The following is a 21,938-nucleotide window of genomic DNA, read 5'->3' on the forward strand; positions in this document are numbered from 1 at the left end:
TGTGTGTGTGTGTGTGTGTGTGTGTGTGTGTGTGTGTGTGTGTGTGTGTGTGTGTGTGTGTGTGTGTGTGTGTGTGTGTGTGTGTGTGTGTGTGTGTGTGTGTGTGTGTGTGTGTGTGTGTGTGTGTGTGTGTGTGTGTGTGTGTGTGTGTGTGTGTGCGTGCGTGCGTGCGTGCGTGTGTGTGTGTGAGAACACGAACGCGATATCTGCCATTGCGAGACGAGGCGGGCAGGCTCGTCTCGCAAGGGCAAAGAGTTAATGAGTGTCTGAAGACTTGTCTATTTCTTTCACTACAGTCTGTGAGTTGTTGCAGGAAGAGTACAGTGGAAACTTGAGTGAGTTGGTGAGGAAGATTAGAAGATCTTTGGGAGTAGCTACAGAAAGTGTTGTGTTATCTAAAAGATATAAAATGTTGTGTGTTTACGCATATTCCAATTGAAAGAAAATGTCGAGTCACACTTTGCACAGTTTTCATAGACAACCTTTGTTGGAATGTGTGGCTAGCTATGATACAAATGGATGAAAACACTACACCTTACAGACCATCGGGTCTGTAGCAATCCTTTTTATCCTGATGCAATCCTACCTGGAGGGGAGAGAGCAGATGGTGGAGGTAAACGGTACCCTATCCCCCCCCTCACAGTAAGCTGTGGTGTTCCACAAGGAAGCATACTAGGTCCGCTACTGTTCCTAATTTATGCAAATGGCATGTCGTCAGCTTGTGACTGCAACTTGTTCCTGTTTGCGGACGACTCAGCCCTGCTGGTCTCTGACAAGAACAAGTTACAGGTTGAAAAAACCCTCAGCTCAGAACTAGGCAAAATCTGCATATGGCTCGCTGATAACAAACTATCATTACACATGGGCAAAACAGAGTCCATTCTCTTCGGTTCAAATAACAAACTCAGCAAGACCGACGGCTTCTCAGTTACAGTGGGTGACAATATTGTCACAAGGAAAGAAGATATTACCTACCTGGGTTACATCCTAGAGGCAAATCTTTCCTGTGACAAAATGGCATCCAATGTAATAAAAAAAGTCAACCAACAAACTTGATTCTTGTACCGGATCTCCTCACTGGTAAACAAGAATACCCTGAAGACTCTGGCAGGAGCACTCATTCAAGGGTACTACGACTATGCTTGCACCTCATGGTACCAAAGCACCTCAAAGGCGCTAAAAACAAAATTACAAACATCTCAAAACAAACTGGTCAGACTACTGCTTGACCTTACTCCTAGAACCCACCTCACCCCTGCCCACTTTGACAACCTAGGATGGCTTAGAGTAGACGACAGAGTACAGCAACTTGCTTGTCAATATTCCAATGTACAGTTTTGTTTGTATAGTTGTACAGTGTCCCCCCCCCACCCACTCCTACCCAACCCCCCCCCCCCCCCCCCCCCCCCACCTACCCAACCACCTCCGATGTACAGTCCCCACCCCCCCCCCCACCTACCCAATCCAATGTACAGTTTCTACGCCAAATGTATATGCTCTTTTTTTCTGGACTCTTTTTGTATCACAAACAGTACTGTATTTGCAAATCTGGTATGTCATAAATGTATAGATGTAGCAGTACTGTCTATCTGTATGTCATGTATGTCATATATGTTACGATGAATTGAAAATGGGGGACCCTGATGTAAACAAGACGAAAGTCTTTCTCTGGTCTGCATCCCCTTAACAATTGTATGTATTCAGCTGTACTGTACTGTACCCATTCTGCAATCTGTTAATAAAGTTTTCAATCAATCAATCAATCAAAGCCCAAGAGTGGAGGTAATGTTATTAGCTAAAGTTATTGTATTGACCTGACCTCAGTAAACACGAAAGCTTGACAGGATAACGGCAAAAACAATTATTCAATTAGCTAGTAGTATGTACAAAATATCAACTGAGTCATGATGACTGATTATAAAATATCTACTGTATATATAGATTTATTTCCCCTTCGTGACTTCTTTCGTAAACATCCGAAAACATGGCCTAAACAGTGGATGGATAAACAGAGACCAGAAGAAGATTAAACACAAAGGTCTCTTTCTGTAGGGATCCTTACATAATGTTGAGCCTGTCAATGGCAAGAACAAGCTCTTTTAGTGGACGTACTTGGGCATACATGTTTGCCCCGTGTGATTACATTGCAGCCCGCTTTGCGACGGTCGGCTGAAGCGATCTCCCTCAATACTGGACCAATTACAAGCATTTCTGTCCCTATTATTCATTTAGACCCCACGTGGCGGAGAAATACGGTCCAGGTTTAAAAATAGCGAAGTTGTCCTTTAATATGAGACCGAGAAGCCGTTGCTCTTCACCTCCTTGACTCTTGATGATACTGGATGATACTGCAGTGCAGTCACATTTCACAGATTTAACCCTTTCACTACCACACTACAGAAGGTTCTGTATCGTTATGGCTTCGCTCAGCACCTAGTTGCACTGTACTTCACTTCGTGCATAAACACTGAATAAAAAATTCCACCATGTACCTTTACATCCCAACATTCGTCTGACCACACCCCCTTCCGCTTACCTTCATAAGCAGGTGTGTGGTCACCTACTCGCCTCCTTCTTCACTTTCACCACAAGGAAGTGCTTCGGTAGATCCCCACTTGACGAGGTTGTTAGTAGAAGAAAGTTGGAAAACAAAAGAGATACATCATATCTTTATTTTCTCTCTCACTATTTTCGAGAAAATACGGCGATATTGTCTTCGTTACTCGAGGTCATTCCGACCTTCAACGGCTTTTTCGTATTAGGAGCTCACGCCGCTGACATGCTCCCAGCTACAGTCCTCCTTGCTGCGGCTGGATGGGGTTGCCCTCCGGCAACACAGCTGGACTGTAGGAAGCACCGACTGTTGTGAGAAGCGGTTGTTTCCAGGTTGGGTACGTACTGTTTTGCTTGCAAGCTCTGGTTGCTGTTGATGCTGTGGGGGTTAGCTGACAATTTACGAAACGCCGACTTCAGGCTGGGGTCCTCTGCTCGGCTTAAACGGCGGTCGGAGGAACTTGGTCTGACGCCCATGATGGTCAATCTAGTGGGCCCCGACCAGGACCTGGTGATCCCAGGATTCTCGAGCGGATGCTTCTCTGTCCCGTGCAGGCCCCATCTTTCATATACAAATGAAAGTATACCCTAACGAGGAAATGTGGGCATAGGATCTTCTTTATCGGGAGTTCCATGCTCAAGTCGGCTGCAGCCCGAAATGGGAACTGTGCTGGCTATGCTGCATGTCTGGATCACCGTTGAAACTGTGTTCTGACGTTCTTTTTCTTTTCCCTCTTAGGGGAGGGACTTGGACAGCAGCCTGTCTGAAGTGTGGCGTGTTATGTCGTTGTATACAGTTCAGGTGATAGCTGCTTAGCTTGCGTACTAAATACCTATATGTCCCTATGCCATAAATGTCATGTATGTTGTGTATGTCATAAATGTCTATATGAATTGAAAATGGGGGACCCTGATGGAAACAAGACAAACGTCTTTCTCAGGTCTGCATCCCCTTAACAATTGTATGTATTGAGCCGTACTGTATTGTACCCATTCTGCAATCTGTTAAATAAAGTTTTCATTCATTCATTCATGCTAGTTGTGGACTACTGTTTTAGCCAGTCAGCTGTTAGCTGCGCAGCTGTTAGCTGCGGCGTTAGCTCGCTGTGTTTACCAGGCTAGTAAACGTTAGCTTGTTGCTATCAGCCGAACGGCTGTTAGCTTAATGCTACACTGTTGAATGTTTTCTGTGACTATAACATGCCTTGAACACTCTGACTACGACGTCATCTTTGACAGAGGATGTTAGTCGAACCTACCGGGAGCCCTGCCAGCGAGGACTGCGTCAACATGGAGAAACGTAGCGGCTGGGTGGCGCAGCGACGCTGCCCTCGTCACCGACACAAGAGATGTGTGTTCATCTTCGGTGTCCCGTTAGCGTGAATATTAAAGGCAACCAACTTGTGTTCAGCCGCTAGCCCGCCCCCTTTTGCCGCGAGTGCGGCAGGAACCTTCAAGTTCCCTGGTGCAAAATAAATCTGGTAGTTCGTTTATGACGTTAATTAATAATAAACACTGTTAGGACTCTTAATAATAAACACTGTTAGGACTATCTGACTCTTAATAATAAACACTGTTAGGACTATCTGACTCTTAATAATAAACACTGTTACAGTGTTAGGACTATCTCGATTCACGCGTCACTACTGTAACTAGAAACTCTGGGTGTCACTGTACATCAGTGTGGAACTGTAAGCTGTAACGTTATGCGTTATTTCGCGTTTTTAACGTCATAAACCAACGCACTACCAGATTCCCTCGTCACTGTACATCAGTGGAGGCTGCTTGCTGAAGCGCCAGCGGGGCGATGCGGTGGTTTGTCCCTGGCTTCCGTGCGCCGCCGCCGGCTTGACTCGGTCCAGCTCCAGCAGCAGCGGCCGTGCTCCGTTGTACTAGAAGCCCTTCAATGACAGAGCTCTCATATTTTGCGAATGCATAAACTATATCTTAAATTATGGCTATGTGTCTAATATGGCTGTCGCTTATCAATGACTTCGCGACAGCCATATTAGACACATAGCCATAATTTAAGATATAGTTTATGCATTCGCAAATATGAGAGCTCTGTCATTGAAGTGGGTGGTGGCAGTGTAACAGCGTTCACCCTGATGTAAAGTAGCTATTTTTATTGTTTTGTCATGACAAACCAATTACATAAGCTGGCTCTCATATTTGCGAATACAACAGCGTTCACCCTGATGTAAACAAAACAAGTCATTGGGAAGCGGTGCAACTCTCTGCCGCGTGGCAGCGCGGTCACGCAACTCTCTGCCGCGCGGCAGCGCGGTCACGTGGCCGTGTGGCCAATCAGAGAAACGCTGAACGAAAGGCTGAACACAAGTTGGTTGCCTTTAATATTCACGCGTCCCGTTAGCCAGATTGCAGTTCGCTTGGCCTGCGTTCAGGTTAGGAAGGTCCCGACCGGACCTTAAACACTTCTTTCCTTCCCTTCTAAATGTTTTGTAATAACGATGTTTTCCAAAACGTGTGTTGCTGCAATACATTAAGGATACGATGCGTGTTGTGTGTGAATTGTCTTGTCACTGGTATAGCTTCTCTTCATAGAAATCGGGTTGTTGTTTTACATGTGTAAAAATGATCTGGTTAGTTGTGATGAGAACATATGTATTCATGTAACGTGAACTCACAACTAAGGGGGTTAATTAACCTATAAAGCTATGCTTAGTGACATGTGATTGAGGAATGAATTATTTTCTCAGCCTGTCATGACAATGAACAGTGTGTTCACATATTAACAGGGTTACTTGTTCAACTTGGCCGTATCAAGGGTAAGGAAGGAGGGGTGATCTCCCCGGTTTCCCTGGGGCTTCCCCACCCTCCTCTCAGATATGTTGTTTACAATATATTGTGTCACTGTGTTTGTGGAGATACGATGTAACCCTCAGCTTAATTGCTGGGGTTGTGTTTTCTGCTTGAGAAACTATATTTTCCTAAAGAAAAGATTGTTTGGTCACTTATCGTGTGTGCTTAGCAAGGCCTGTGGCCAATACATAATCGAGGATTCTGTATTCTCTCGTTATGAAAAACGGCGTTCCTCTGTAGCAAGAGTGTACTTGCCATTTTTTGTTGTGATAAAGGGTTGTGTGTGTCTTGTGATCTACAACTGGGTTAGGTTGGCCACAGAAGCACATGTGTAAGTCTGGTACCGGGGCTCTTAAAGGGGGCCCTCTCTATTCTGTGTTTTTTCCTTAGTAAAAATCAGATAGCAGGTTAGCACATGAGCTATGTGAAGCTGTTAGACACTTCATGTAGCTGACTATGACTGTGTCATGCTCTTTTTTGTCATTACATCGTATCATGGGTGTGGGGTCGTAAAGGGGTGAACTGGTAATCCTTTCCTCCCCTTTTCTGATTGGTCAGGGGTTAAAACCTCCTGTCCTTCAAGGTTCCTGTCACGTTGCTGTTCGGCACGTTACAGGGTAAGAGGGGGGGGGGGGAGGGAGTTTCCTGGTCCCACGCCCTGGAAGATTGGGCGTGTGCACCGCAGAAATTCCCCCGCCATAGAGTACGTCACTGTGCGCGTCTCTGTTGGTAAGACTTCCGTGAGTTGTTCGGGTCCATGTTATGGATCTGTTTCAGGGAGTTGTCAGAGCTCCTCCTCACAAAGCTCCTCCTCGGGCCTTCTGTGAGTTCGGACTCTCCTTCCCTGTGAGGGAGCCTCCTCAGAGTTCAGAGCCTCCTCCTCAGATTGTCAAGGTGAGTAGAACTTTAAAAAGGAGTTCTGCTCTATTGTGTGTGTATTCGATTCAATTCGATTATTGAGTGTGTATTGGTTCAGTGCCTCCTCCTCGGAGAGCCCTAACCCAAATATTACATAGCTCAATGTTGCAATATATTCTTTTCAATCTATACAGCTCACGTGGGAAGTCTCTCTTTTTTCGGGGGGAAAAATGCCGGGTCGGTCCGGGTGTCACAGGGTTAGGCGTTATGGAGACCCTTTGTTGGGTACATGTTGTACTCTGCACTATCGTAATGGCTTACGGCCATACCAACCTGTACACGCCCGATCTCGTCCGATCTCTGTAGCTAAGCAGGTTCGGTCCTGGTTAGTACTTGGTTGGGAGACCGCCTGGGAATGCCAAGTGCGGTGTGCTTAGGGCTGGTTCTCCATTCTTTTCGCTCCTCTCTCACGCGTGGCGAAGAGGGGGCTGTTGGGGTGGTCTTGGACCTCCTCTGGTAACCCTGTGTTTCCCGTGCCGCCGGGCCCGGTCCGAAGTAAAGTTTCGTGGATACCGTAGGCCTGGGATAACCCTTTTTTCTTGAGGGGTTATAGGAACAACCACCATCTGTACCACGAGGGTGGTTGATTCCCTGGTGTGTTGGAGCAGAGTCAACTCCCGGGTTACCCGGTTGAGTGTGCCCCTGCACGTTCATGACGTCTGCCAATCATGTCAGCCTTCTCTGCCTCGACCCCTCTGGGTGGGTTTTTTTTAATGGAGGCTTTGTCATGGTGATCAACAACGCCAGCATACGCCCCTTCCGCCGGGGGGGCTGTTTTCAGCTGACTCCTTTGGCGCCTGTCTCGTTAGCAGTGCTCCAGACTCAGGTTACAGCCTGTTGCCTGGTTTCCCCGGTGCGCTGCCTGCTTCCGTTGGTTAACCTTTTGAGTGCTTACGGCCATGCTGACTGCCTGTTCTGCAGGGTCAGTGTGCCAGGCGGTGTGCTATTGGGGGGAAAGGGCCCGCTCTTGGAGCGGCCTTTTCCGAATACGCTGGCGATGTGGGGGGCGGTGTCACTAAGTGACCACCTGGTGGGGTCTTGATGCCTGGCGTCATTGACCTCTCCGGGCCCCCTTTTTCCAGGGGATCCAGTCCCTTCAGTGGGTCTGGGTCTTCCTTCGCGCTCCGCTGCTACGGCCTTGCCACGGGGTTGGGTTTGCTCTTGACCCCGTGATTTCGGGGGCAGTAACGAGGTTGTTCCTTCCGTTCGTTCCCGGGTGGCATGCGGGTTGTGCGTGTGTGTAGTCGTGGGGTCAAGCCACGGTCTGCTCACCCTGTGCGTTGAGTTGCTTGAGTGCCTCTTCGCACGGTCGGATCCGTCTCCCTCCCGTGAACCTCCAATAGGGGGGGTAACCTCCATTAGGGAGGGTCGGGGGGCTCGGTCCTCCCCGGTCTGATGGTTGTGGGGGGCCTCAGCGGGGTACATTTGTCATGCTATGGCTCCCGCTCAGCCCCTGTTGTGCAACTAGGTGCTGAGCGAAGCCATAATGATACAGAACGTAAGGTTATGTATATAACCCAGTTCTGTTAGTTATGGTGCGCTCAGCACCTAGGACGCCGCTGCTGCCCTTGATCTCGCCTTGTGGTGAAAGTTTGGGAAGGAGGCGAGTAGGTGACCACACACCTGCTTATGAAGGTAAGCGGAAGGGGGTGTGGTCAGATGAATGTTGGGATGTAAAGGTACATGGTGGAATTTTTTATTCAGTGTTTATGCACGAAGTGAAGTACAGTGCAACTAGGTGCTGAGCGCACCATAACTAACAGAACTGGGTTATATACATAACCTTACGTTAACCTTCTGTAGTGTGGTAGTGAAAGGGTTAACCCTTTGTCGTGTGGCAGTGAAAGGGTTAACCTTCTGTATTGTCACCGTGAAAGGGTTAACCCTTTGTCGTGTGGCAGTGAAAGGGTTGACCTTCTGTATTGTCGCAGTGAAAGGGTTAACTCTTTGGTAGTGTGGTAGTGAAAGGGTTAATAAAATATGTTTTGTCTATGAAAAAAGTGAATATTGCAAAAGGCACTTTGAAGAGAGAGAGAGAGAGAGAGAGAGAGAGAGAGAGAGAGAGAGAGAGAGAGAGAGAGAGAGAGAGAGAGACTAAATGACGGCTCATCACAGGAAACAATACTAATCAGCTAAATGCTGAAATGACAAAGTACCTGTATGTCATTAATACAACCGTGAAAAGGTATGGGTTTAAGGTTTAAGTGTATGGATTATGAATGGGGTTTAGCTAGTGAAGCTGTTGCTTGATGTTAGAGTTGCTTGATGTTAGAGATGAGACAATCACATGCCTAGAGACGTCACCAAACTCAACCCACACTCAGAGGCCGAGAGTCATCCAACTGCAACCAAAACCAGGGAGACAGTGTTAATCTTACAAAGGCCCATTAAAAGTGGAATGTCACCCATTTTAAGAATTCCCATGTTCTTCCTGTGCCTCAGGACAGTTCAGTCAGGATTTGTCAATATGCACCACCACTCTCTTCTATAGCTAGGAATGGAGATGTAACTGGGATGTAAAATCTGGGGCTGCTCTATAGACAATGGAGAACAGGAAGAACATATCGCTGCTGTCGGGACAAAACCTCATAACTCCAAAAACCCAACTTTTCAGCAGATGAAAAAAACGAACACAGATTTGAGGGTGAATAGAGTTAGGAGATTTAGACAGATGATCGGTTTAATGCGTTCCCATTGTTTAAACTTTGTAAAACCCACACACACATATGGAGGATGATCTACGGAGTTGATTTATATAAAAAAATATATAAAAAAAATGGAGTTATGAGGTTTTGTCCCGACAGCAGCGATATGCAAATTCTTATAATTGGCAACATTCCTCTTTAAAGCAAAAAGGTACAGCATTACTGAACAATCATATTAGCATAGGGCACAGTGTATTAATATACAGATTCAGTTTCTTCTGTTACATGATGAGCACTATAGCTTGTTACCTGTTTGATATCACTATAGCTTGTTACCTGTTTGATATCACTATAGCTTGTTGTTTGATATCACTCTTGAGCTTGTTACCTGTTTGATATCACTATAGCTTGTTACCTGTTTGATATCACTATAGCTTGTTACCTGTTTGATATCACTATAGCTTGTTACCTGTTTGATATCACTATAGCTTGTTACCTGTTTGATATCACTATAGCTTGTTACCTGTTTGATATCACTCTTGAGCTTGTTACCTGTTTGATATCACTCTTGAGCTTGTTACCTGTTTGATATCACTCTTGAGCTTGTTACCTGTTTGATATCACTCTTGAGCTTGTTACCTGTTTGATATCACTCTTGAGCTTGTTACCTGTTTGATATCACTCTTGAGCTTGTTACCTGTTTGATATCACTCTTGAGCTTGTTACCTGTTTGATATCACTCTTGAGCTTGTTACCTGTTTGATATCACTCTTGAGCTTGTTACCTGTTTGATATCACTCTTGAGCTTGTTACCTGTTTGATATCACTCTTGAGCTTGTTACCTGTTTGATATCACTCTTGAGCTTGTTACCTGTTTGATATCACTCTTGAGCTTGCGTATGCCAGAGCGTTCGGTCTTGGTGGCTCCAGTGTGGCCTAGCTCATGAATAGAAATGGCAGGGCTGGTGGCTGTGGACTGGACAGGACGCACTGACACACGGAGACAAGAACACAAGGCCGTGGCAATGAAGAGGTGAGTATATTGTCACCAGGCTTGCCTGATTCACATACTCTTTACAAAAGGACCATATCAGTCTCAATGTGAGTTTTAGACCATTTACTGATCAGCACACATATTTTACGTCACCCCTGATCATTTCCCATACTTTATTAGATTGTAAAATGTTTGCTTTGTTTATTGATGGTGACAAACCATAGGATTATATAGAAGAAACCTACACAAAATGGTTGAGAGAGAGAGAGAGAGAGAGAGAGAGAGAGAGAGAGAGAGAGAGAGAGAGAGAGAGAGAGAGAGAGAGAGAGAGAGAGAGAGAGAGAGAGAGAGACACTCACTGCTCCTCTCCACTCCAAACTCTTTTCCACTGAGGATGTGGTGCAGCAGACTCTTCATGTCAGAGGGACTCAGACTCATCAAGCTCTCCGATGCCTCCTCACCTGTAGTGGTAACTCATATATTAGCATAACACGACTTATTATGCTTGGGTGTTTTGTTGTATTTTATTTTATTTTATAATTTTTTAAACAAACATATAAACAAACATGACAACACACGATAAGATATACAAGCATTATTAACAGTGCACATCCAATGAAATCACCATATAGTTAAATGTCTTATACAGGATATACCCCCAATACCTGCTATCTAATACCCTACACACATATGCTCTAGCTCGTACCCCCCCCCCTCCCGGACCCCCCATTGGATAATCCATCCATTATCCCTCGCTCCTAACCAGACACTACCATTATATGCTAGCTTTTATTTTCTCCGCCACTTCTAACCACATTGTCATTTTGGATTCATTGAGACCCAAAATTCTTGCTGTAGATATTTCTTGATAAATCACATCGAGATATGTAATAATCCAGACCTTTCGGCAAATTTTTTCCGGTTGGAACCATCGTGATGCTATCAGCTTTTTAGCCACTGTGATACCCGATAAAACCAGTCTCTTTAGCTGTGGATGTACTGCACACTCAAAAACATCATTCAGCAGTAATACAGAGTTTGTACAGGTATATTCAGAGTTGAGAGATTTGATAATTGCTGGGTCACCTCTTTCCAGAATATCTTAACTGGTGGGCAGTCCCAGTACATGTGCATAAATGTCCCCTCGTCCCCATTTGTACATAAGGAGCATTTGGAGTTTTGTTTAAGACCGATTTTTTCAGTCTTATAGGAGTCAAGTATGTCCTGTGAATATACAGTAGTTAAGATTTATTTGTTGATGGTCCGGGTTCCTTGATGTAAATCGAACATTTGCCCAGGCTTCTTGCCAATCAAAATCACTTTCCAGGTCTGGTATATCCCTCCTCCAGATGGAGTCTAGGTGGAGGGTTTCATACGAGGACGTTAGTAATTGATGATAAAAATCTGAAACAAAACCTCTCAATGTCTCTCTTTCATAGAAGAATTTGTGGTATCTGTGGTGTTCAATTGGTATCTTTAATGGAACACCGTGAGACTTCAAACATAACAATAACTGTGTGTAAAAAAAAATGTGTGGACTCGGTGAGATTACATTTTTTGCGTATTTCTTCATAACTACAAAAACCCTGTTTGTTAAAAACATCACCTAATGAGTGTATGCCTTGCTTTTCCCATATAGGGAATCTTATAGGTCGTTTTCCAATCAAGAGTGCATTGTTATTGAATAAGGGAGTATGATTATGCCATTTATGTGGGTTAGAATATTTTTTTTGTGTTTCGCGCCATATCCGGATCGCATGAGTAATTATGGGGCCAAATTTCCGTTTGCATTGCTTAATTGATAATTTAGTGTATGCTATGTCCTTCAGTCTATGTGGGGCTACTATATTTTCTTCTAATTTTCTCCAGGATACTAATGCTTGGGGATCAAACCATGTTGTCAATGGTCTTAAAGTGTACGCCTTAAAATAGTGGAAAAAATCGGGAAATGCCATACCACCATCTGCTTTGTTTCTCTGTGCGGTGGATCTTTTTATACGTGGTGGTTTGTTATTCCGAATAAATTTGTATGTGGAGGAGTGTAATTTTTTCCAGTAACCCTCTGGAGGGGGTAACGGTAACATTGAGCTGAAGAAGTTGATTCTAGGTAGTACGTCCATCTTAACTATTGATATCCGTGCCTGTACTGAGTTTTTAAGTTTTGACCACCTATCAAGGTCGTCTTTGATTTTGTTTTGGATTTTTATGTAATTGTGCTTCACCGTTTGTCTTATGGTGGGGAATATTTCCACTCCCAAACATCTAAAGTGTTTTACCATAGGTATCTCTTCTGGGAGGGTTATATTTTTTTTTGCAGGGGCGTTAAGTGGAAGGAAAGCCGACTTCGGCCAATTTATCTTAAATCCCGATAAATCTCCAAAGTCTTCAATCAACTCGAGCAGATGAGGCAATGTGGTGTTGGGGTTTTGCATGAACAGTATTACGTCGTCCGCATATAAACTAATTTTATGTTGTGTGCCCTTGATTACGATTGGTTCTATGGATTGGGATTGTCTTATATATTGTGCTAAAGGCTCTAATGATAGATCGAATAGTCCGGGACTAAGAGGGCAACCCTGTCTAGCTGAGCGTGATACCGGAAAGATTCCGGAGGTGATTATACCTGTTGTAATCATGGCCGATGGGTCTTTGTATACTACTTTAATCATATCAATGAAACCTTTACCTAACCCCATCCTTTTTAATACTGCCCATAGATACGACCATTCCAGCCTGTCAAAAGCTTTCATTGCATCCAGGGACAGCATCGCCTTAGGTATGGTGTCGTCCTTGTCAGCATCTAGTACATGCAGTATTCGTCTTATGTTATCAGTGATCAAGTGGCCTCTTATGAAGCCAGTTTGGTCCGGATGAACTAAAGACGTCATATGCTTTTGTAATCTGATGGCTAATACCTTAGAGTACAGTTTGATATCGGTTCCGAGGAGGCTTAAGGGTCTATAACTACCGCACTCGGTGGGGTCTTTGTCTTTTTTAAGGAGGACTGTTATGAGTGCAATATTGTCGTTCTTATGGAAGTTCCCCTCCTTGACTGAGTATAAAATCATATTTAGTAATAAGGGTCCAATTATGTCCCAATAAGAGAGGTACATTTCTGGTGGGATACCGTCTCTTCCAGGAGCCTTACCACTTTGCATTTCGGATATGGCCTTCTTGAGTTCCTCTAGTGTGATCGGTGTTTCTAACTGTTTAGCGTCATCCTCTGAAAGTTTAGGGAGATTAATTTGATTAAGATATGTGTCCATTTTGTTTTGATCGAAGGTCGTTTCTGATTTATACAAGTTGGAGTAGAATTCTTTGAATGTCGTGTTTATTTTTTCAGGGTCTGTAACAAGTACTTGTTGTGCTCTAATGGTAGTTATATCTGCAAATTTTGCATTAACTCTTAATCGCATAGCTAATAGGTGACTTGGTTTAGAACCTTGAGAGTACTGCTGTTGTCTTGTGCTACGTATTTGTATTTCCGATTGTTGTCTGTATATGGCATTAATCTCTTTTTTTAGTACATTAACTTGATTTTCCAGTCGAATCGAGTTGTTGTATTGTAAAGAATTAAATAACGTTGAGTAAAGCGTTTCCAGTTCAGCCAGTTTTGAGCATCGATTCTTGCGCATTTTGGAGGAAAAGCTATCAGTGAAATCCTTGATCATTCCCTTTACCGACATCCATAATATTCTGGGGTCCTGCACCGAGTTTGCATTCCTCCGTAGGAATACTGTAAGAGCTTCTTTGAGTTGTGTAATGAATTCTTTGTTATTAAGCAGCATCGAGTTAAATCGCCATCTTGGGGCTCGGGAAGATAGTATACCAAATGTTCCTTTTAGGAGTAAATAACAGTGATCTGATAATGCATTGGGTTTCATTTCCACATCATATTTATCAAATAGTCTCGGGATGCAAAAACATAATCTATTCTGGATAATGTGTTATGTCTCGCAGATCGACAAGAGTACTTCCGGGTCGTGGGGTTAAGTGATCGCCATAAGTCATTTACACCTGTAATCTTCGACCAATCCTTTAATGCATTAGATGAATTTTTTTGTTCGTTGGAAAAGGAGGGGTAAGATTTGTCCATCCTTGGATTCCAAATGGCATTAAAATCCGCACCAATTATAAATGAGTAATCGGGAAGGTCTAATATTGCTTTGGTAAGTGTAGTGAAGAAACCAACTTCGTACAAATTTGGGGCGTATACCGCTACCAACGCTATTTTCCTGTTCTTGTGTACAATCTTAGCTATAGTTATCCGACCATCTGCATCAGACCATACTCCCTTCAATTCAATATTCAACTTCCATCTAACGACTATGGCTACTCCCCAAGTTCTCGTTCCAAAGGAAGAGTGACTAATGTTATATGTGTTGTCCGCTAACGTGTCTATGTCTTTCTCTAAAATGTGCGTTTCGCTTAGCAGAGCCATGTCAACCTGTTCTTTTTTCATCAGTGTGAGCACGCTTTTGCGTTTGTGTTGATTATTTATTCCCCCAGTGTTCCAGATCATTATATTCAAACTAGCCATAATCTATACATGTTGTTGTGTAGTTGTTGGTAATGCTTCTGGAGTGCGAAGCAACAATAGATATACATCCAACTATTGAGGTCCCGTTGAGAGCCGAGCTTAAAAACATACATACATACAAATAAAAATCCCCTAATCCCCCCTCCCACCGAGAGTCGTACAGGACTGTGTTCCATAGACACATCCTACGCGTATGACTCCCTCCCTTAAGCCACCGGGTTGCCCAAAATGAGCTTTGTAACCCTAATCTTCCTATGCTAATTGCCATAGGATCTACAACTTTCATTCTAATTCAATAGAATGTCGCTTTTTGGGGGCTCTTTTGTTCACTTGACCTGATTTTGTGTTTAACTTTAAATGTTTAACTATTTATTGGGCAAATTGATCAAAAGCCCTTGTTTAGAAAGAGCCTCTGTTTATCTCCTACCTGAGCAGTGTAGACTGCGAGCCAGCTCTGTAGCCATCACTTGCATAATGAGTCCTATCCGGAGTCTGAGCATCTCCCCGAACAGAGCAGGCTGGGAACGCACATACATGGCCAGATAGACCATGATCTCCTGGAAGAACAACACACACACAAAGGTCAAATGGATTCTCTTTCAGTTCAGTTGATTGATTTATTCGCAGGGTAAGATGTTCCTAAAAGCAAATAAAGCCTGGTGTCTGGATATAGCACGTACATACAAATGTAGATCATATATATAATTATATATATATATGTCCTATACTGTATTCTGGTATGTACATTTACCTGAGTGAGTACAGCTATACTGATGTCATGGCCGCTAGCTTCATAGATCAGAGTGTTGAGCTCCTCAGGGGGAAGTGGACTACACAGAGACAGGGATAGAAGAAGAAGAGTGAGTTTTACTGTTGGTTATTAAACCTAAACCTTGTTCATAATCTCTGTAACCATGTGTGATTTTTAGGGCTGACAAATAAAGACTTTTGCAACCAAACTGCAGTTTGAATGTAAATAAGTAACTTAGATGAAAAAACAACACTATTGATATGAGGCAATACAAGCCAATACATGGCTTATTGCACAGCCCAATGCCTAATCAAACCTTTATTTATTCTCGAAAAGACAATTGAGGTCAACCTCATTTTCAATGTCGTCAAGACTTTACAGACATTTCAATGCACACATTTCTACAATATAACAATAATAAATATGAATAACTATCTATATAGTACTTTTCCCACATGGACTGCAGTCCAGTGTGCCCCACAGCAATTCCTATAAAATTAACATAGGCATAAAATCAGCACACAATTGACAGAATAAAAAACAATGCATAAATTGCAGACATAAGAATAGGTATAAAAGACAATAAAAGTAATGCAATGTAAACGTGCAGACTTAAGAATAGGCATAAAGGGGGAGCTCCAGTAGCTCACCGCGTACCTCGAGCGCTATTTCGGCGCCGGGGACAACCGTGCTCGTCACGGATCTGGGGTTTAGCGAGTTCGAATCCCGGACTGCAGCCGTGCCTTTCCCAGAGTGTCTTCCCCCCCATCTGTACCCCTTCAGCCTGTTTCTGTCGGTCATTCTTGACCAGAGTAAATGCGATAAACGCAAAAAAGAGCCAGCGGAATGGCCAAAGTTAAAAAAAAAAAAAAAAGAATAGGCATAAAATAAGTACAATAGTACAATGTCGCTCGAAGGCATGTGAACCCCCCCCCAAACACCCTACACAATCCGTACCACATCCCCATCCAAGACACCCCCCCGATAAAGCACATCATGACCGAAGGAAAACACAAACAGCCCGCGTGCCACTCACACCGCCATGCACGGTGATGGGAATGCCACCCCCACGGGCCACCCCATCTCCCCCAGTCCTGGTGCCCCCGCCACCACGAGGAAGACCAGCGAATCCCACGGCCCCACCCCCAAACTCCACAGAGGAATGACAGGCCACGTGCCCCAGGACCTGCAGCCACGCCAAAGGAGACACGACTCCACACACTCGAGCAGACAGACGCAACAGTGGCCAAATGAGAAGACATGCAGGATCGGGACGGTCCGAGACGACACGGGACACCCCGGAACACAGCAGAAGCCACAGTGAGCCCCCCACGCACGGAACCCCAAAACCAACCAGCGAACCGAGGGAGCCCTACGACGAAGACCAACCAAAATCCACCAAAGCACACGCAAGAAACCAATACCCAACTCCAGGGAAGGTCCGGGAAAAGTCCAGCCGAAGCCATAGGCTCCAACCAAACCCCCCCCAGACCTCCCCCAGAGTCGAACACCAGTCCCCAGCACACGCCCTGATGGACCCCGGCCAGCCCCCATCGCCGAACTCCCCCAACCCACGACACCCCAGGGACCCCCCACATGAAGAACCCACCACAACCCCCACAGCACCCTAAAGCGTCCGTGGAGCACACTTGGACCCGCCATCCCCCCACAGAATCCGAAAACAAAAACATAGAACCCACCGATCCCCCCGCAACGGCAAGGCCACCAGGACCAGAGGCTTCAAACTAATAGTGATGTGAGATAAGGAGGTAATTTCCCGTTAATGGCCTTAAATAAATACTGTACCAGTGTTGATTTCGCCTATCTGCCAGAGAAGACCAACCCACTTTCTCATATAAGATGCAGTGGTGTGTATCATATCGGTCACCAGTGATAAATCTAGTAAATAAATGATAGTGTGTCCTATTGGTACATCCCATAATAGCAAATACAACACACAATGAACTTGTTAATTGTAAGCATTTGCATACCTGCATCGATATAGTAATAACATGTTATCATTAATCTTCTCATTTAATTTGAAATTGCCCCCATTTCAACTTATTCATAGACGAATGGTATACAACTGACAGCCCTAGTGATCTTCTAAATGAGTGTGTCTTACGCTGAGATGACCCTCTCCCTGGGTTCAGGAGGAAGTCCTACCGTCAGCTGCTTATGATGGGAGATCAGATCTGTACAGGCCTGTGGACACACACACACACACACACACATGGAATGAAACTAGGGCTGGCTGCTCTAAGTCGATTAATCAATCTGTTTGGTCTTTGTCGACCAAGGCTTTATTAAATGTATTAGTTGTTTTTTTATGTTGTTTTTTTCATGCTGAATGAGTTATTTCCTCAACAGTGAGGCACATATTTGGTAAGCAGTAGATTTGAAGAGGTCTTTCTGCATGCTAGCATGTGGGATACAGAGTTTCACAGATTTGTAATTTATTTATCCTTTAAGTTGAACCTTTATTAATCCCCTTGGAGAAATGAATCCTCTGCATTTGACCCATCCTAACTATTTAGGAGCAGCTTGGTCAAGGGCGATGGCAGGAAACCTAGCATGCATGTCTTCTGGTGTGGGAGGAAACCGGAGTACCCGGAGAACATGCAAACTCCACACAGAATGGCCTCCTGCTGGAGTGTGAACCCAGGACCCTCTTGCTGTGAGGCAGCAGTGCTGACCACTGTTGGATTGAGATACAAAATCTCTTCTTCCAGGGACTTCTGGTAACTAACTTATTAGTGGACAAAGTCTATTGGTCGACCAAAAATGGATTTAGTTGAGGACAGCTCTGGATGAAACATTAATATATTTATGATAAACGTCACTTATACAACGCTTATCTAAAAGCAGAGTTCACTGACGGCGGGATCCACAAAGAAGGGATTGCACGGTGCTAATTGCATCCTACTTACAATTCATTATTAATTGAAAATGGGGGACCCTGGTGTAAACAAGACTAAAGTCTTTCTCTGGGCTGCATGCCCTTAACAATTGTGTGTATTGAGCCGTACTGTATTGTACCCATTCTGCAATCTGTTAATAACATTTTCAATCAATCAAATTTGACCAGAGAAAGACTTTCTTCTTGTTTACACCAGGGTCCCCCATTTTCAATTCATAATGAATTGTAAGTAGGATGCAATTAGCACCGTGCAATCCATTTTTTGTGGATTCCGCCCTCAATGTTTTACACAAAGGCATAAAAACAAATGATAGTAGTAAAAGATCATACAATGCAAAAAAATAATGAAAAGAAAATAGGGTTAGAGTTAGTAAGCATTAAAGGACTGGGAAAAAACACAATAATTATAAAAAGGATAATTATGACCTTTTATCTGCAGCAGCAACACACACTGACCTCAGCCAGGACCTCCACTCTCTTGCGTAGTATCCCAGAGATGTATCTGATGAGACCCCACTCTTTATTGGCTCCGGCCTGCACATACAACTCCTCCAGCAGAGAACGTACACTAGCCCCGCCCTGGCCGGGACCTGACACCTCCACCTGCCAATCAGCCCCCCTGCTCAGCGATGGAGGGCAAAAGACAGCCAATTACAACACATGCCAAATAAAATCCTGAAGGGTAATTGTGATAAAATTATCATTATCTTCTGGGGGAGAAATCATGTAATCAGTCGTTTCTGTGGGTCTGTCTGTCTGTCTGCCTGTCTGTGTATCAGCAGCTAATCTTGCAAACTATATGGCCGTGGTGGATGAAAGCTGGCACTTAGGCTGACAGCAGGCCAGGGACTGCTGTTTTTCAAATCAGTCAACAAGTATTTTATTTGATTCCCATCTTGTAATACTGAAATAGTGTGTAATAATGTGTAATAGTGTTTAATAGTGTGATAGTGTAATATTGTAATAGTTTAATAGTGTGTTAGTTATAATAGTAATAGCTTTCGTTACACAGTAGCGGGAGTTGGTTGGGCTTGACGTGCCGAGACAGCTTGTACACAACCCGAAACCTGTCTGGCCTCACATGGTATGAGGCTGCAATCCATTACCTGGAAGACAATAGGTCAGGGGAGGGGACTAACAAACCAACTCCAAAACACCAGAAGCCAGAAATGGTGGAAGGTTGGGCTTGGGGCCAGCAACCCCATCCTGTAAAAACCCCATTGCTACAAAAACGTCAACAAAGAAAAACCAAGAATCTCCGGCCCTGAGAGAGGATGGACCTCAGGTAGGAAGTATGACGCAGTGTGGTGAAAGCCGGAATCATCCGGAAGCTACCCTGCCGACCACCATTCTCTCAAGCAGGGCCATTACCACCATCGGAACATGGAATGTAAGGAACATGTATGAAGCCGGAAAGACTGCGCAGGTGGCTGCCGAGATGAGGAATTACAATCTTGCCATATTCGGAATCAGTGAATCAAGGTGGATCGGATCCGGCCAGAAGAGGCTCGCCACAGGCGAGATGACACTGTACTCAGGCCATGAAGAGGACGATGCACACCATACCCAGGGAGTGGCCTTGATGCTGTCCAAGGCTGCCCAGAGAGCACTTATTGGATGGGAGGCACATGGTCCTAGAATCATTGCAGCTTCCTTTAGAACTATGAAGGCAAAAATAAACATGAACATTATCCAGTGCTATGCCCCTACAAATGACAGCAATGAAGAAAGAAAAGATGAATACTACAGCAGACTACAGGACATCATTCAGAAATACCCAGAAAGAGACATCAACATCATAATGGGAGACTTCAATGCCAAGGTAGGAAGTGACAACAGAGGCTACGAGGAGACAATGGGAAAGCAAGGTATAGGAGAGATGAACGACAACGGGGAGAGATTCGCAAACCTATGTGCCACTAACAACCTGGTCATCGGCGGAAGCATTTTCCCCCACAAAAGGATACACAAAGCTACTTGGATCTCACCGGACCTCAACACCGAAAACCAGATAGACCATGTGTGCATCACGAAGAAGTTCAGGAGGTCCCTTCAAGATGTATGTGTTAGGAGAGGAGCTGATGTTGCCTCAGACCACCACCTCCTAGTTGCCCGGCTGAAGCTGAAATTAAAGAAAAACTGGACAGGAGAGAAGAATCGGAGACAAACATTCAACACAGCACTTCTGAGAGACCCAACCAAGTTAGAAGAATACAAACTCACACTTAGGAACAAGTTTCAAGCCCTGCAAGAGTTGATGGAAGAAGAGGAGGAAAACATCGACAAGAAGTGGAAGTCTGTGAAGGAAGCAGTAAGTACAATGTGCAAAGAAGTACTGGGCCCGAAGAAACACAACCATAAGGAGTGGATATCAGCAGTCATTAAGGAAGATAGAGAGGAAAGGGAAGAAGGCACTAATCAACAACAGTCGCACAAGAGCCGAAAAGGTCAAAGCACAAAACCAGTACACAGAAGCCACAAAAAGGGTTAAGAAAAGCATCAAGGCAGACAAGAAGGACTATATAGAGAATCTTGCGGCAGAGGCTGAAGAAGCAGCTAGACATGGAAATTTGAAAGACTTATATAACACCACCAAGAAGCTGTCAGGAAAGTTTAGTAAACCAGAAAGACCAGTTAAGGACAAAGATGGACAGCCAATCATCGGAGAGGAAAGGCAAAAGGAAAGATGGGTAGAACATTTTGAGGAACTGCTAAACAGACCAGCACCACAGGACCCACCAGACATCCAGCAAGCTGACAGGGATCTGCTGATAGACTGCAGCGTGCCAACAAAAGAAGAGATCCGCAAAGCCATCAAGAAGCTGAGGAACGGCAAGACTGCAGGACCCGACGGTATTCCGGCAGAGGCACTGAAGGACGATATAGAGACGATGGAAGAGATGCTCCATCCTCTCTTCAAGAAGATATGGGAAGAAGAACACATCCCATCAGAATGGAAGGAGGGCTACCTCGTCAAAATACCAAAAAAAGGAGATATGAGCCAATGTGCAAACTACAGAGGGATCACACTACTCTCCATCCCAGGAAAAGTATTCAACAGGATTATACTGGACAGGATGAAGGACGCCGTCGACCCACAGCTACGAGACCACCAGGCGGGCTTCCGCAAAAACAGATCCTGCACAGACCAGATTGCAACACTGCGGATAATACTGGAGCAGTCATTAGAGTGGAATTCACCCCTATTCATTCATTTCATTCATTTCATTCACTACGAAAAGGCTTTCGACAGCGTGAATAGAGAGACCCTCTGGAAGCTACTCAGACACTACGGAGTGCCAGAGAAGTACAGAAATATCATCAGGAACTCCTATGAGGGGATGACCTGCTGGGTGATTCATGGCGGTCAACCCACCGACGCCTTCCAGGTAAAAACTGAAGTGAGACAGGACTGTTTGTTGTCACCATTTCTGTTTCTGCTGGCAATAGACTGGGTCATGAAGCAATCCACAGCAGAGAAACGAAATGGCATACAATGGACATTATGGACGCAGTTAGAAGACCTCGACTTTGCAGATGATCTGGCCCTTCTCTCTCACACCCAGCAGCAGATGCAGGAAAAGACAAGTACCATCGCTGACAACTCTACTCGGCTTGGGCTTAACATCCACAGAGGGAAGAGCAAGGTCATGAGAATCAATGCTGACAACACATCACCCATCATTCTGGAAGGAGAAGCGTTGGAAGAGGTAGACAACTTCACCTACCTGGGCAGCATGGTTAATAAGCAAGGTGGAACAGATGCTGATGTGAGAGCCAGGATTGGCAAGGCC

At 44.6% G+C, this 21,938-nt stretch overlaps 1 protein-coding gene across 1 annotated transcript in view; it reads right to left on the reverse strand.

The window, feature by feature from the left end:
- LOC311247323 (phosphorylase b kinase regulatory subunit alpha, liver isoform-like) overlaps window positions 1-21,938 on the reverse strand; it is a 54,754-nt gene that overhangs the window by 5,646 nt on the left and 27,170 nt on the right. The window contains exons 22-27 of the mRNA XM_084337680.1: window positions 18,601-18,763; window positions 17,350-17,429; window positions 15,225-15,303; window positions 14,901-15,030; window positions 10,293-10,394; window positions 9,811-9,929 (exon numbers count right to left, since the gene is read on the reverse strand). Coding sequence (XP_084193806.1) covers window positions 9,811-9,929; window positions 10,293-10,394; window positions 14,901-15,030; window positions 15,225-15,303; window positions 17,350-17,429; window positions 18,601-18,763 — 673 coding nt within the window. The remainder of the gene's footprint in view (window positions 1-9,810; window positions 9,930-10,292; window positions 10,395-14,900; window positions 15,031-15,224; window positions 15,304-17,349; window positions 17,430-18,600; window positions 18,764-21,938) is intronic.

Source organism: Notolepis coatsorum, assembly GCF_963971535.1.
Source record: "Notolepis coatsorum genome assembly, chromosome: 20".
NCBI classification, from domain to species: Eukaryota; Metazoa; Chordata; class Actinopteri; order Aulopiformes; family Paralepididae; genus Notolepis; species Notolepis coatsorum.